Source organism: Heterodontus francisci, unplaced genomic scaffold (assembly GCF_036365525.1).
Source record: "Heterodontus francisci isolate sHetFra1 unplaced genomic scaffold, sHetFra1.hap1 HAP1_SCAFFOLD_1061, whole genome shotgun sequence".
Classification (NCBI taxonomy): Eukaryota; Metazoa; Chordata; class Chondrichthyes; order Heterodontiformes; family Heterodontidae; genus Heterodontus; species Heterodontus francisci.
The window spans coordinates 66,218-81,697 of NW_027141214.1; the positions used below are offsets into that span (position 1 = coordinate 66,218).

At 57.3% G+C, this 15,480-nt stretch overlaps 1 protein-coding gene across 1 annotated transcript in view; it reads left to right on the top strand.

The window, feature by feature from the left end:
• LOC137362474 (neurofilament heavy polypeptide-like) overlaps window positions 1–15,480 on the top strand; it is a 93,976-nt gene that overhangs the window by 29,653 nt on the left and 48,843 nt on the right. The window contains exons 7-9 of the mRNA XM_068026850.1: window positions 4,679–4,754; window positions 10,750–10,882; window positions 14,194–14,357. Of these exons, the coding sequence (XP_067882951.1) occupies window positions 4,679–4,754; window positions 10,750–10,882; window positions 14,194–14,357 (373 nt within the window). The remainder of the gene's footprint in view (window positions 1–4,678; window positions 4,755–10,749; window positions 10,883–14,193; window positions 14,358–15,480) is intronic.

Here is a 15,480-nt window from a genome sequence, read left to right on the forward strand (position 1 = left end):
GACAGTCTTCTACCCTGCGTCCCAACGCTGGCCTTCACCCTCATCTCTCTGCTCACTCTCCAACCCTGGCTCCCACTCCAGGAGAACATATTCGCTTTTGTCCTCCACGTATTCAGTTCCCTTTATGGCCCTTCCTCCATCACTCAGCGACGAAATGGGACCTGGAGGAGGCCATTCGGCCCCTCGGGCCTGCTTGCCCATGCAATACGATCACGGATGATTTACTACCCCACCTCTGCCTTCGCGCACTCTCCCCACATACCTTCATTCCAGCAGCGCCCAAAAATCTGGAATATCCTCAACGACTGATCATCCACTGCTCTCTGGGATTGAGAATTCCAAAGATTCACCACCCTCCGAGTGAAGAAATTTCTCCTCATCTCAGTGTGAAACGGCCGAGCCCTTATCCTGAGACTGTGACACCACCCCCCCGCCCCCACCCCGGTGTTTGAGACTCTCAAGCCCCGGGGGTGAGGGGGGGAAACAGCCTCTCAGCATCTACCCTGTCAAAACCCCTTCAGAATTCTATACGTTTCAATGAGATCACCCTCTCATTCTTCAAAACTCCAGGGAATATCGGCCCGTTCGACTCGATTTCTCCTCATAGGACATTCCCCTCATCCCGGGAACCAGTCTATCTCTGTCACCTCCACCAGCCCCCTACAACCCTCCCTATCTCTGTAACCTCCTCCAGTCCCCTACACCCCTCCCTATCTCTGTAAACACCTCCAGCCCCTACAACCCTCCCTATCTCTGTAACCTCCTCCAGTGGTTAGCACTGCAGCCTCACAGCTCCAGGGACCCGGGTTCGATTCCGGGTACTGCCTGTGTGGAGTTTGCAAGTTCTCCCTGTGTCTGCGTGGGTTTTCTCCGGGTGCTCCGGTTTCCTCCCACAAGCCAAAAGACTTGCAGGTTGATAGGTAAATTGGCCATTATAAATTGTCACTAGTATAGGTAGGTGGTAGGGAAATATAGGGACAGGTGGGGATGTTTGGTAGGAATATGGGATTAGTGTAGGATTAGTATAAATGGGTGGTTGATGTTCGGCACAGACTCGGTGGGCCGAAGGGCCTGTTTCAGTGCTGTATCTCTAATCTAATCTAATCAGTCCCGACAACCCTCCCTATCTCTGTCACCTCCTCCAGCCCCCTACACCCCTCCCTATCTCTGTAACCTCCTCCAGCTCTGACAACCCTCCCTATCTCTGTAACCTCCTCCAGTCCTTACAACACTCCCTATCTCTGTAACCTCCTCCAGTCCCTACAACCCTCCCTATCTCTGTAACCACCTCCAGTCCCTACACCCCTCCCTATCTCTGTAACCTCCTCCAGCCCTTACAACTCTCCCTATCTCTGTAACCTCCTCCAGCCCCGACATCCCTCCCTATCTCTGTAACCTTCTCCAGTCCCCTACACCCCTCCCTATCTCTGTAACCTCCTCCAGCCCTTACAACTCTCCCTATCTCTGTAACCTCCTCCAGCCCCGACATCCCTCCCTATCTCTGTAACCTTCTCCAGTCCCCTACACCCCTCCCTATCTCTGTAACCTCCTCCAGCCCCGACAACCCTCCCTATCTCTGTAACCTCCTCCAGCCCCGACATCCCTCCCTATCTCTGTAATCTCCTCCAGCCCCCTACAACCCTCCCTATCTCTGTAATCTCCTCCAGCCCCCTACAACCCTCCCTATCTCTGTAACCTCCTCCAGCCCCTACAACTCTCCCTATCTCTGTAACCTCCTCCAGCCCCGACATCCCTCCCTATCTCTGTAACCTTCTCCAGTCCCCTACACCCCTCCCTATCTCTGTAACCTCCTCCAGCCCTTACAACTCTCCCTCTCTGTAACCTCCTCCAGCCCCGACAACCCTCCCTATCTCTGTAATCTCCTCCAGACCCTACAACCCTCCCTATCTCTGTAACCTTCTCCAGTCCCCTACACCCCTCCCTATCTCTGTAACCTCCTCCAGGCCCTACAACCCTCCCTATCTCTGTAATCTCCTCCAGCCCCCTACAACCCTCCCTATCTCTGTAATCTCCTCCAGCCCCCTACAACCCTCCCTATCTCTGTAACCTCCTCCAGCCCCTACAACTCTCCCTATCTCTGTAACCTCCTCCAGCCCCGACATCCCTCCCTATCTCTGTAACCTTCTCCAGTCCCCTACACCCCTCCCTATCTCTGTAACCTCCTCCAGCCCTTACAACTCTCCCTCTCTGTAACCTCCTCCAGCCCCGACAACCCTCCCTATCTCTGTAATCTCCTCCAGACCCTGCAACCCTCCCTATCTCTGTAACTTCTCCAGTCCCCTACACCCCTCCCTATCTCTGTAATCTCCTCCAGACCCTACAACCCTCCCTATCTCTGTAACCTTCTCCAGTCCCCTACACCCCTCCCTATCTCTGTAACCTCCTCCAGGCCCTACAACCCTCCCTATCTCTGTAATCTCCTCCAGCCCCCTACAACCCTCCCTATCTCTGTAATCTCCTCCAGCCCCCTACAACCCTCCCTATCTCTGTAACCTTCTCCAGTCCCCTACACCCCTCCCTATCTCTGTAACCTCCTCCAGGCCCTACAACCCTCCCTATCTCTGTAACCTCCTCCAGGCCCTACAACCCTCCCTATCTCTGTAATCTCCTCCAGCCCCCTACAACCCCTCCCTATCTCTGTAACCTCCTCCAGCCCCTACAACCCTCCCTATCTCTGTAACCTCCTCCAGTCCCTACAACCCTCCCTATCTCTGTAACCTCCTCCAGACCCTATAACCCTCCCTATCTCTGTAACCCCCTCCAGCCCCTACAACCCTCCCTATCTCTGTAACCCCCTCCAGACCCTCCAACCCTCCCTATCTCTGTAACCTCCTCCAGCCCCTACAACCCTCCCTATCTCTGTAACCCCCTCCAGACCCTCCAACCTTCCCTATCTCTGTAACCTCCTCCAGCCCCTACAACCCTCCCTATCTCTGTAACTTCTCCAGCCCCTACAACCCTCCCTATCTCTGTAACCCCCTCCAGACCCTCCAACCTTCCCTATCTCTGTAACCTCCTCCAGCCCCTACAACCCTCCCTATCTCTGTAACTTCTCCAGCCCCTACAACCCTCCCTATCTCTGTAACCCCCTCCAGCCCCTACAACCCTCCCTATCTCTGTAACCCCCTCCAGACCCTCCAACCCTCCCTATCTCTGTAACCTCCTCCAGCCCCTACAACCCTCCCTATCTCTGTAACCCCCTCCAGACCCTCCAACCTTCCCTATCTCTGTAACCTCCTCCAGCCCCTACAACCCTCCCTATCTCTGTAACTTCTCCAGCCCCTACAACCCTCCCTATCTCTGTAACCCCCTGTTCCACTGGAATATCTATCCCAATTAATACTTCAGTAACTTGAACAGATCATTTCTTAACCATTCAAACACGAGGGAATTGAAGTCTGCATCAGCTGTCCCCTTAGGTTAACCCTTTCAGCCCTGGGAATGGCCTGCCAAGTTTGCAAAGCAGCCTCAGCAAGGGCAACATCTCCCGGACTGGACAGGTCCTCCAGACAGGGTCTGTGCAGAGCTGTCTCCGCCTGGAACATCAATTCCGCCCAGTCTCCAAAGCACCCAAAATATCTCGATCAACAAGAGAGAATCTAACCATCTCCCCTTGACATTCAATGGCATTACCATCGCTGAATCCCCCACTATCAACATCCTGGGGGTTACCATTGACCAGAAACTGAACTGGACCAGCCTTATAAATACCGTGGCTACAAGAGCAGGTCAGAGGCTGGGAATCCTGCGGTGAGTAACTCACCTCCTGACTCCCCAAAGCCTGTCCACCATCGACAAGGCACAAGTCAGGAGTGTGATGGAATACTCTCCACTTGCCTGGATGGGTGCAGCTCCAACAACACTCAGGAAGCTCGACACCATCCAGGACAAAGCAGCCCGCTTGATTGGCACCCCATCCACAAACATTCACTCCCTCCACCACTGACACACAGTGACAGCAGTGTGTACCATCTACAAGATGCACTGCAGCAACTCACCAAGTCTCCTTCGACAGCACCGCCCAAACCCGCGACCTCTACCAACTAGAAGGACAAGGGCAGCAGACGTATGGGGACACCCCCACCTGCAAGTTCCCCTCCAAGTCACACACCATCCTGACTTGGAACTATATCGCCGTTCCTTCGCTGTCGCTGGGTCAAAATCCTGGAACTCCCTTCCTCACCGCACTCTGGGTGTACCTACCCCACACGGACTGCAGCGGTTCAAGAAGGCAGTTCACCACCACCTTCTCAAGGGGAATGAAGGATGGGGAATAAATGCTGGCCTGGCCAGCGACGCCCACAACCCATGAATATATTTTAAAAAACTGAAAAGAAGAAGCAGAGATGAGCTGGAGAGTTCATCTCACAGCTGCTTGTGGGATCTTGCTGTGCAGTTCACCCAGCCTCCTTTCCCTGAGTAAGAGGCACAGCGCCTTTCCGAAGTGGGGCACGGTCCCTTTGACACTGGGAGGCCGAACCTGACGCCGTTTCTCGAAGCTACCCGGGGGCCAAGCGTATCGATCTGTTGGCACTGCCACCTCGCAGCCCTGGTGTGGCCCCCTGGGCACTCTCCCTCTGTCCGGTGTTTTTTTCCACAGCCCTGAGCTCTCTGACCAGACGTGACAAACTAACTTTCTCCATCTTTACCGAGTCAGAGAGAAGGAGAGGGAGCGAAGAAAGGAACGACCACAGTCAGAAACGGGACTGCAGGAGCAGGCGGAGCCAGAGCAGGTGAGATCCAGAGAGAATACAGGAACGTCAGGAAAACCATAGTACATGAGGCAGGGTCAGTACTGAGGGAGTGCCGCACTGTCGGAGGGTCAGTACTGAGGGAGCTCCGCACTGTCGGAGGGTCAGTACTGAGGGAGCTCCGCACTGTCGGAGGGTCAGTACTGAGGGAGTGCTGCACTGTCGGACGTTCAGTACTGAGGGAGCTCCGCACTGTCGGAGGGTCAGTACTGAGGGAGTGCTGCACTGTCGGAGGGTCAGTACTGAGGGAGTGCCGCACTGTCGGAGGGTCAGTACTGAGCGAGCTCCGCACTGTCGGAGGGTCAGTACTGAGGGAGCTCCGCACTGTCGGAGGGTCAGTACTGAGGGAGTGCTGCACTGTCAGAGGGTCAGTACTGAGGAAGCTCCACACTGTCGGAGGGTCAGTACTGAGGGAGCTCCACACTGTCGGAGGGTCAGTACTGAGGGAGTGTCACACTGTCGGAGGGTCAGTACTGAGGGAGTGCCACACTGTCGGAGGGTCGGTACTGAGGGAGCTCCGCACTGTCGGAGGGTCAGTACTGAGGGAGCTCCACACTGTCGGAGGGTCAGTACTGAGGGAGTGCCACACTGTCGGAGGGTCAGTACTGAGGGAGTGCCGCACTGTTGGAGGGTCAGTACTGAGGGAGTGCCGCACTGTCGGAGGGTCAGTACTGAGGGAGCTCCGCACTGTCGGAGGGTCGGTACTGAGGGAGTGCCTCACTGTTGGAGGGTCGGTACTGAGGGAGTGCCACACTGTCGGAGGGTCGGTATTGAGGGAGTGCCTCACTGTCGGAGGGTCGGTACTGAGGGAGTGCCACACTGTCGGAGGGTCGTTACTGAGGGAGTGCCACACTGTCAGAGGGTCGGTACTGAGGGAGTGCCTCACTGTCAGAGGGTCAGTACTCAGGGAGTGTCACACTATCGGAGGGTCGGTACTGAGGGAGTGCCACACTGTCGGAGGGTCGGTACTCAGGGAGTGTCACACTATCGGAGGGTCGGTACTGAGGGAGTGCCACACTGTCGGAGGGTCGGTACTGAGGGAGTGCCTCACTGTCAGAGGGTCAGTACTGAGGGAGTGCCTCACTGTCGGAGGGTCAGTACTGAGGGAGTGCCTCACTGTCGGAGGGTCGGTACTCGGAGTGCCTCACTGTCGGAGGGTCGGTACTGAGGGAGTGCCACACTGTCGGAGGGTCAGTACTGAGGGAGTGACTCACTGTCGGAGGGTCAGTACTCAGGGAGTGTCACACTGTCGGAGGGTTGGTACTCAGGGAGTGCCTCACTGTCGGAGGGTCGGTACTGAGGGAGTGACTCACTGTCGGAGGGTCAGTACTCAGGGAGTGCCTCACTGTCGGAGGGTCAGTACTGAGGGAGTGCCTCACTGTTAGAGGGTCAGTACTGAGGAAGTGCCTCACTGTCGGAGGGTCAGTACTGAGGGAGTGCTTCACTGTTAGAGGGTCAGTACTGAGGGAGTGTCACACTGTCGGAGGGTCAGTACTCAGGGAGTGCCTCAGTGTCGGAGGGTCGGTACTGAGGGAGTGCCTCACTGTCGGAGGGTCAGTAGTCAGGGAGTGCCGCACTGTCGGAGGGTCAGTAGTCAGGGAGTGCCGCACTGTCGGAGGGTCGGTACTGAGGGAGTGCCGCGCTGTCGGAGGGTCAGTACTGAGGGAGTGCCGCACTGTCGGAGGGTCAGTACTGAGGGAGTGCCGCACTGTCGGAGGGTCGGTACTGATGGAGTGCCTCACTGTTAGAGGGTCAGTACTCAGGGAGTGTCACACTGTCGGAGGGTTGGTACTCAGGGAGTGTCACACTATCGGAGGGTCGGTACTGAGGGAGTGCCACACTGTCGGAGGGTCGGTACTGAGGGAGTGCCACATTGTCGGAGGGTCAGTACTGAGGGAGTGCCTCACTGTCGGAGGGTCAGGACTGAGGGAGTGCCTCACTGTCGGAGGGTCGGTACTCGGAGTGCCTCACTGTCGGAGGGTCGGTACTGAGGGAGTGCCACACTGTCGGAGGGTCAGTACTGAGGGAGTGACTCACTGTCGGAGGGTCGGTACTGAGGGAGTGCCTCACTGTCGGAGGGTTGGTACTGAGGGAGTGCCTCACTGTCGGAGGGTCGGTACTGAGGGAGTGCCTCACTGTCGGAGGGTTGGTACTGAGGGAGTGCCTCACTGTCGGAGGGTCGGTACTGAGGGAGTGCCTCACTGTCAGAGGGTCGGTACTGAGGTAGTGCCTCACTGTTAGAGGGTCAGTACTGAGGAAGTGCCTCACTGCCGGAGGGTCAGTACTGAGGGAGTGCCTCACTGTTAGAGGGTCAGTACTGAGGGAGTGTCACACTGTCGGAGGGTCGGTACTGAGGGAGTGCCTCACTGTCGGAGGGTCAGTACTGAGGGAGTGCCTCACTGTCGGAGGGTCAGTACTGAGGGAGTGCCGCACTGTCGGAGGGTCAGTACTCAGGGAGTGCCTCAGTGTCGGAGGGTCGGTACTGAGGGAGTGCCTCACTGTCGGAGGGTCAGTACTGAGGGAGTGCCGCACTGTCGGAGGGTCAGTAGTCAGGGAGTGCCGCACTGTCGGAGGGTCGGTACTGAGGGAGTGCCGCACTGTTAGAGGGTCAGTACTGAGGGAGTGCCGCACTGTCGGAGGGTCGGTACTGAGGGAGTGCCGCACTGTCGGAGGGTCGGTACTGAGGGAGTGCCTCACTGTCGGAGGGTCAGTACTGAGGGAGTGCCGCACTGTCGGAGGGTCAGTACTGAGGGAGTGCCGCACTGTCGGAGTGTCAGTACTGAGGGAGTGCCGCACTGTCGGAGGGTCAGGACTGAGGGAGTGCCGCACTGTCGGAGGGTCAGTACTGAGGGAGTGCCGCACTGTTGGAGGGTCGGTACTGAGGGAGTGCCGCACTTTCGGAGGGTCGGTACTGATGGAGTGCCTCACTGACGGAGGGTCAGTACTGAGGGAGTGCCACACTGTCGGAGGGTCGTTACTGAGGGAGTGCCACACTGTCGGAGGGTCGGTACTGAGGGAGTGCCACACTGTCGGAGGGTCGTTACTGAGGGAGTGCCACACTGTCGGAGGGTCGGTACTGAGGGAGTGCCTCACTGTCAGAGGGTCAGTACTCAGGGAGTGTCACACTGTCGGAGGGTTGGTACTCAGGGAGTGTCACACTGTCGGAGGGTCGGTACTGAGGGAGTGCCACACTGTCGGAGGGTCAGTACTGAGGGAGTGTCACACTGTCGGAGGATCGGTACTGAGGGAGTGCCTCACTGTCGGAGGGTCAGTACTGAGGGAGTGCCTCACTGTCGGAGGGTCAGTACTGAGGGAGTGCCGCACTGTTGGAGGGTCAGTAGTCAGGGAGTGCCGCACTGTCGGAGGGTCGGTACTGAGGGAGTGCCGCACTGTCGGAGGGTCGGTACTGAGGGACTGCCGCACTGTCGGAGGGTCGGTACTGAGGGAGTGCCGCACTGTCGGAGGGTCGGTACTGAGGGAGTGCCTCACTGTCGGAGGGTCAGTACTGAGGGAGTGCCGCACTGTCGGAGGGTCGGTACTGAGGGAGTGCCTCACTGTCGGAGTGTCAGTACTGAGGGAGTGCCGCACTGTCGGAGGGTCAGTACTGAGGGAGTGCCGCACTGTCGGAGGGTCAGTACTGAGGGAGTGCCGCACTGTCGGAGGGTCAGTACTGAGGGAGTGCCGCACTGTCGGAGGGTCAGTACTGAGGGAGTGCCGCACTGTCGGAGGGTCAGTACTGAGGCAGTGTCACACTGTTAGAGGGTCAGTACTGAGGGAGTGCCGCACTGTCGGAGGGTCAGTACTCAGGGAGTGCCTCAGTGTCGGAGGGTCGGTACTGAGGGAGTGCCTCACTGTCGGAGGGTCAGTACTGAGGGAGTGCCGCACTGTCGGAGGGTCAGTAGTCAGGGAGTGCCGCACTGTCGGAGGGTCGGTACTGAGGGAGTGCCGCACTGTCGGAGGGTCAGTACTGAGGGAGTGCCACACTGTCGGAGGGTCGGTACTGAGGGAGTGCCGCACTGTCGGAGGGTCGGTACTGAGGGAGTGCCGCACTGTCGGAGGGTCGGTACTGAGGGAGTGCCGCACTGTCGGAGGGTCGGTACTGAGGGAGTGCCTCACTGTCGGAGGGTCAGTACTGAGGGAGTGCCGCACTGTCGGAGGGTCAGTACTGAGGGAGTGCCGCACTGTCGGAGGGTCAGTACTGAGGGAGTGCCGCACTGTCGGAGGGTCAGTACTGAGGGAGTGCCGCACTGTCGGAGGGTCGGTACTGAGGGAGTGCCTCACTGTCGGAGGGTCAGTACTGAGGGAGTGCCGCACTGTCGGAGGGTCAGTACTGAGGGAGTGCCGCACTGTCGGAGGGTCAGTACTGAGGGAGTGCCGCACTGTCGGAGGGTCAGTACTGAGGGAGTGCCGCACTGTCGGAGGGTCAGTACTGAGGGAGTGCCGCACTGTCGGAGTGTCAGTACTGAGGGAGTGCCGCACTGTCGGAGGGTCAGTACTGAGGGAGTGCCGCACTGTCGGAGTGTCAGTACTGAGGGAGTGCCGCACTGTCGGAGGGTCAGTACTGAGGGAGTGCTGCACTGTCGGAGGGTCAGTACTGAGGGAGTGCTGCACTGTCGGAGGGTCAGTACTGAGGGAGTGCTGCACTGTCGGAGGGTCAGTACTGAGGGAGTGCCGCACTGTCGGAGGGTCAGTACTGAGGGAGTGCCGCACTGTTAGAGGGTCAGTACTGAGGGAGTGCCTCACTGTCGGAGGGTCAGTACTGAGGGAGTGCCGCACTGTTAGAGGGTCAGTACTCAGGGAGTGCCTCACTGTCCGAGGGTCGGTACTGAGGGAGTGCCACACTGTTGGAGGGTCAGTACTCAGGGAGTGTCACACTGTTAGAGGGTCAGTACTGAGGGAGTGCCTCACTGTCGGAGGGTCAGTACTCAGGGAGTGTCGCACTGTTGGAGGGTCAGTACTGAGGGAGTGTCGCACTGTCGGAGGGTCGGTACTGAGGGAGTGCCTCACTGTCGGAGGGTCAGTACTGAGGGAGTGCCGCACTGTCGGAGGGTCAGTACTGAGGGAGTGCCGCACTGTTAGAGGGTCAGTACTGAGGGAGTGCCTCACTGTCGGAGGGTCAGTACTGAGGGAGTGCCGCACTGTTGGAGGGTCAGTACTGAGGGAGTGCCGCACTGTTAGAGGGTCAGTACTCAGGGAGTGCCTCACTGTCGGAGGGTCGGTACTGAGGGATTGCCGCACTGTTGGAGGGTCAGTACTCAGGGAGTGTCACACTGTCAGAGAGTCAGTACTGAGGGAGTGTCACACTGTCAGAGGGTCAGTACTGAGGGAGTGTCACACTGTTAGAGGGTCAGTACTGAGGGAGTGCCTCACTGTCGGAGGGTCAGTACTGAGGGAGCGCCTCACTGTCGGAGGGTCAGTACTGAGGGAGTGCCGCACTGTCAGAGGGTCAGTACTCAGGGAGTGTCACACTGTCGGAGGGTCAGTACTGAGGGAGTGCCGCACTGTTGGAGGGTCAGTACTCAGGGAGTGTCACACTGTCAGAGGGTCAGTACTGAGGGAGTGTCACACTGTCAGAGGGTCCGTACTGAGGGAGTGTCACACTGTGAAGAAAGGATTTTGATGGAAGGGTCTGGAGAGAGGAGACAGGGAGAGAGTATTCCAATTGTTGGCAGTGTCGGGAAGCGGAGGGGACACGATGGAAAAGTCTGTGTGTTTAGAGTGTGCAGGGCGCTGCCTGAGAGTGAAGGGGAGACAGGATCGATCGGGACTTTCAAAAGGCAATTGGACAACGAAGAGAACAAATTCCAAGGGCTCTGGGGGAAAAGGCGGAGGTGGGGGGGGCGGATGGACTGGCACTTGGTGAGTCACTGCTGCAGGGAGCTGGCACCAAGATAACGGGCTGAATAGCCTCTTCTGTGCTGTCACTGTTCTTCGATTCTGTGATTCTACCTTGCTTTCCTGTGCTCTTCGACTGTAGGAACCTTCGCCTTGGCTGAACAACGCCGGAGGGAAAGACAGACTGAATCTCCGCAAACGATCCCTGATACAAAGACGACCACGGAGTAAACCCAGTTCAAAGCCATTGGTCAGTGCCAGTGACTTCTGGGCAGGTACAGACCAAGACCGATTCTGAGTAAAGCACTCAATCAGACACTCCCCAGGACAGGTACAGCACGGGGGTTAGATACAGAGTAAAGCTCCCTCTACCCTGTCCCCCATCAAACACTCCCCAGGACAGGTACAGTACGGGGGTTAGATACAGAGTAAAGCTCCCTCGACACTGTCCTCCATCAAACACTCCCAGGACAGGTACAGTACGGGGGTTAGATACAGAGTAAAGCTCCCTCTACACTGTCCCCCATCAAACACTCCCAGGACAGGTACAGTACAGGGGTTAGATACAGAGTAAAGCTCCCTCTACACTGTCCACCATCAAACACTCCCAGGACAGGTACAGTACAGGGGTTAGATACAGAGTAAAGCTCCCTCTACACTGTCCACATCAAACACTCCCAGGACAGGTACAGTACGGGGGTTAGATACAGAGTAAAGCTCCCTCTACACTGTCCCCATCAAACACTCCCAGGACAGGTACAGTACGGGGGTTAGATACAGAGTAAAGCTCCCTCTACACTGTCCCCATCAAACACTCCCAGGACAGGTACAGTACGGGGGTTAGATACAGAGTAAAGCTCCCTCTACACTGTCCCCATCAAACACTCCCAGGACAGGTACAGTACGGGGGTTAGATACAGAGTAAAGCTCCCTCTACACTGTCCCCATCAAACACTCCCAGGACAGGTACAGTACGGGGGTTAGATACAGAGTAAAGCTCCCTCTACACTGTCCCCATCAAACACTCCCAGGACAGGTACAGTACGGGGTTAGATACAGAGTAAAGCTCCCTCTACACTGTCCCCATCAAATACTCCCAGGACAGGTACAGTACGGGGGTTAGATACAGAGTAAAGCTCCCTCTACACTGTCCCCATCAAACACTCCCAGGACAGGTACAGTACGGGGTTAGATACAGAGTAAAGCTCCCTCTACACTGTCCCCATCAAACACTCCCAGGACAGGTACAGTACGGGGGTTAGATACAGAGTAAAGCTCCCTCTACACTGTCCCCATCAAACACTCCCAGGACAGGTACAGTACGGGGGTTAGATACAGAGTAAAGCTCCCTCTACACTGTCCCCATCAAACACTCCCAGGACAGGTACAGTACGGGGGTTAGATACAGAGTAAAGCTCCCTCTACACTGTCCCCCATCAAACACTCCCAGGACAGGTACAGTACGGGGTTAGATACAGAGTAAAGCTCTCTCTACACTGTCCCCATCAAACACTCCCAGGACAGGTACAGTACGGGGGTTAGATACAGAGTAAAGCTCCCTCTACACTGTCCCCCATCAAACACTCCCAGGACAGGTACAGTACGGGGGTTAGATACAGAGTAAAGCTCCCTCTACACTGTCCCCATCAAACACTCCCAGGACAGGTACAGTACGAGGGTTAGATACAGAGTAAAGCTCCCTCTACACTGTCCCCATCAAACACTCCCAGGACAGGTACAGTACGGGGGTTAGATACAGAGTAAAGCTCCCTCTACACTGCCCCCATCAAACACTCCCAGGACAGGTACAGTACGGGGGTTAGATACAGAGTAAAGCTCCCTCTACACTGTCCCCCATCAAACACTCCCAGGACAGGTACAGTACGAGGGTTAGATACAGAGTAAAGCTCCCTCTACACTGTCCCCCATCAAACACTCCCAGGACAGGTACAGTACGGGGGTTAGATACAGAGTAAAGCTCCCTCTACACTGTCCCCCATCAAACACTCCCAGGACAGGTACTAGGCTGAGACTCCACAATCTTATTTCAGCTGTCATTCCTCACTCTGCTCCAGTGTTGGGGGTCCTGGTGGATGAATAATCTGTACAGAATTGGTAGTCACTCTGTTTCACTGTCGAAACACGTAACTTCCTATTCATTCCGATCCTGTTTGCTTGGCTTGGTTTATTTTTCGGACTGAAGATGTTAGCTGTGGTATCGACTGTTTTTTGTATCAATAAAAGGGAATGAACAGACTGGTGAAGGGGTCTCTGAACTCACCGAGTGTCTGTGAACTGGAACACAATTTCAACAACCTGGTGAGGGGTCCCAAAGAGCAGGGCAACTATCCATGTCTCACCGTGGAGGAATCAGGTGACACGAGAAAGGTCCCCCACGGGCACCGACTCTCCCCGGGGTACGGGTCCCCCACTGGCACCGACTCTCCCCGGGGTACGGGTCCCCCACGGGCACCGACTCTCCCCGGGGTACGGTTCCCCCACGGGCACCGACTCTCCCCGGGGTACGGGTCCCCCACGGGCACCGACTCTCCCCGGGGTACGGGTCCCCCACGGGCACCGACTCTCCCCGGGGTACGGGTCCCCCATGGGCACCGACTCTCCTCGGGGTACGGGTCCCCCATGGGCACCGACTCTCCCCGGGGTACGGGTCCCCCACGGGCACCGACTCTCCCCGGGGTACGGGTCCCCCATGGGCACTGACTCTCCCCAGGGTACGGGTCCCCCATGGGCACTGACTGTCCCCAGGGTACAGGTCCCCCATTGGGCACTGACTCTCCCCTGGGTACGGGTCCCCCACGGGCACCGACTCTCCCCGGGGTACGGGTCCCCCATGGGCACCAACTCTCCCCGGGGTTCGGGTCCCCCACGGGCACCGACTCTCCCCGGGGTTCGGGTCCCCCATGGGCACCAACTCTCCCTGGGCTACGGGTCCCCCACGGGCACCAACTCTCCCCGGGGTACGGGTCCCCCACGGGCACCGACTCTCCCCGGGGTTCGGGTCCCCCACGGGCACCGACTCTCCCCGGGGTTCGGGTCCCCCATGGGCACCAACTCTCCCTGGGCTACGGGTCCCCCACGGGCACCAACTCTCCCCGGGGTACGGGTCCCCCACGGGCACCGACTCTCCCCGGGGTTCGGGTCCCCCATGGGCACCAACTCTCCCCGGGGCATGGGTCCCCCATGGGCACTGACTGTCCCCAGGGTACAGGTCCCCCATTGGGCACTGACTCTCCCCTGGGTACGGGTCCCCCATGGGCACCAACTCTCCCCGGGGTTCGGGTCCCCCATGGGCACCAACTCTCCCCGGGGTTCGGGTCCCCCATGGGCACTGACTCTCCCCGGGATTCGGGTCCCCCATGGGCACCAACTCTCCCCGGGGTACGGGTCCCCCATGGGCACCAACTATCCCCGGGGTACGGCACCCCAACAGGCGCCGAGTCTCCCCGGGTACTGGCACCCATGGGCGCCTTCTTTGTTCCTCTGTCGGCACTGGTTGTGTTGTGTGGCATCGAAAGTAGTGTTACTGTGGAGTATCAATAACCTCTTCCTGCTACTCGGCACCCAGACAGTGCAGGAGACCCAACATCAAAACCACTCCCAACTATAGAGATAGCTGAAAACGAGGAGGAAGCATTGGAGAATCCAGACAAGGAAATGCAGCCAGAGGAGGAGGAGGAAGCACCAGGTGACATAACCCCCAAAAAGTTACAGAAATCCAAAAAATCCAAGGTAAAATCTCGGGCTGAATAAGCAACCAGGGTGAGAGTAACTCAATAGGTCCTTGGGATTGTGTGCAATGGGAGTGATCGGGAAGGGGTTTAGGGCCAGTGGGATTGTGTACAATGGGAGTGAACGGGAAGGGGTTTGGGTCCATTGGGATTGTGGACGGTGGGAGTGAACGGAAAAGGGTTTGGGTCCATTGGGATTGTGTTCAGTGGGAGTGAATGGGAAGGGGTTTGGGTCCATTGGGATTGTGTATGGTGGGAGTGAACGGGAAGGGTTTTGGGTCCATTGGGATTGTGGACAGTGGGAGTGAAGGGGAATGGGTTTGGGTCCATTGGGATTGTGTTCAGTGGGAGTGAACGGGAAGGGGTTTGGGTCCATTGGGATTGTGGACTGTGGGAGTGAACGGGAAGGGGTTCGGGTCCATTGGGATTGTGTATGGTGGGAGTGAACGGAAAAGGGTTTGGGTCCATTGGGATTGTGTACCATGGGAGTGAGCGGGAAGGGGTTTTGAACCATTGGGATTGTGGACAGTGGGAGTTAACGGGAAGAGGTTTTGAACCATTGGGATTGTGGACAGTGGGAGAGAACGGGAAGGGGTTTTGGACCATTGGGATTGTGGACAGTGGGAGTGAACGGGAAGGGCTTTTGGCCCATTGGGATTGTGGACAGTGGGAGTGAACGGGAAGGGGTTTTGAACCATTGGGATTGTGGACATTGGGAGTGAACGGGAAGGGGTTTTGAACCATTGGGATTGTGGACAGTGGGAGTGAGCGGGAAGGGGTTTTGAACCATTGGGATTGTGTACAGTGGGAGTGAGCGGGAAGGGGTTTTGAACCATTGGGATTGTGGACAGTGGGAGTTAACGGGAAGAGGTTTTGAACCATTGGGATTGTGGACAGTGGGAGTGAACGGGAAGGGGTTTTGAACCATTGGATTGTGTACAGTGGGAGTGAGCGGGAAGGGGTTTTGAACCATTGGGATTGTGGACAGTGGGAGTGAGCGGGAAGGGGTTTTGAACCATTGGGATTGTGGACAGTGGGAGTGAGGGGGAAGGGGTTTTGAACCATTGGGATTGTGGACAGTGGGAGTGAACGGGAAGGGGTTTTGAACCATTGGGATTGTGGAC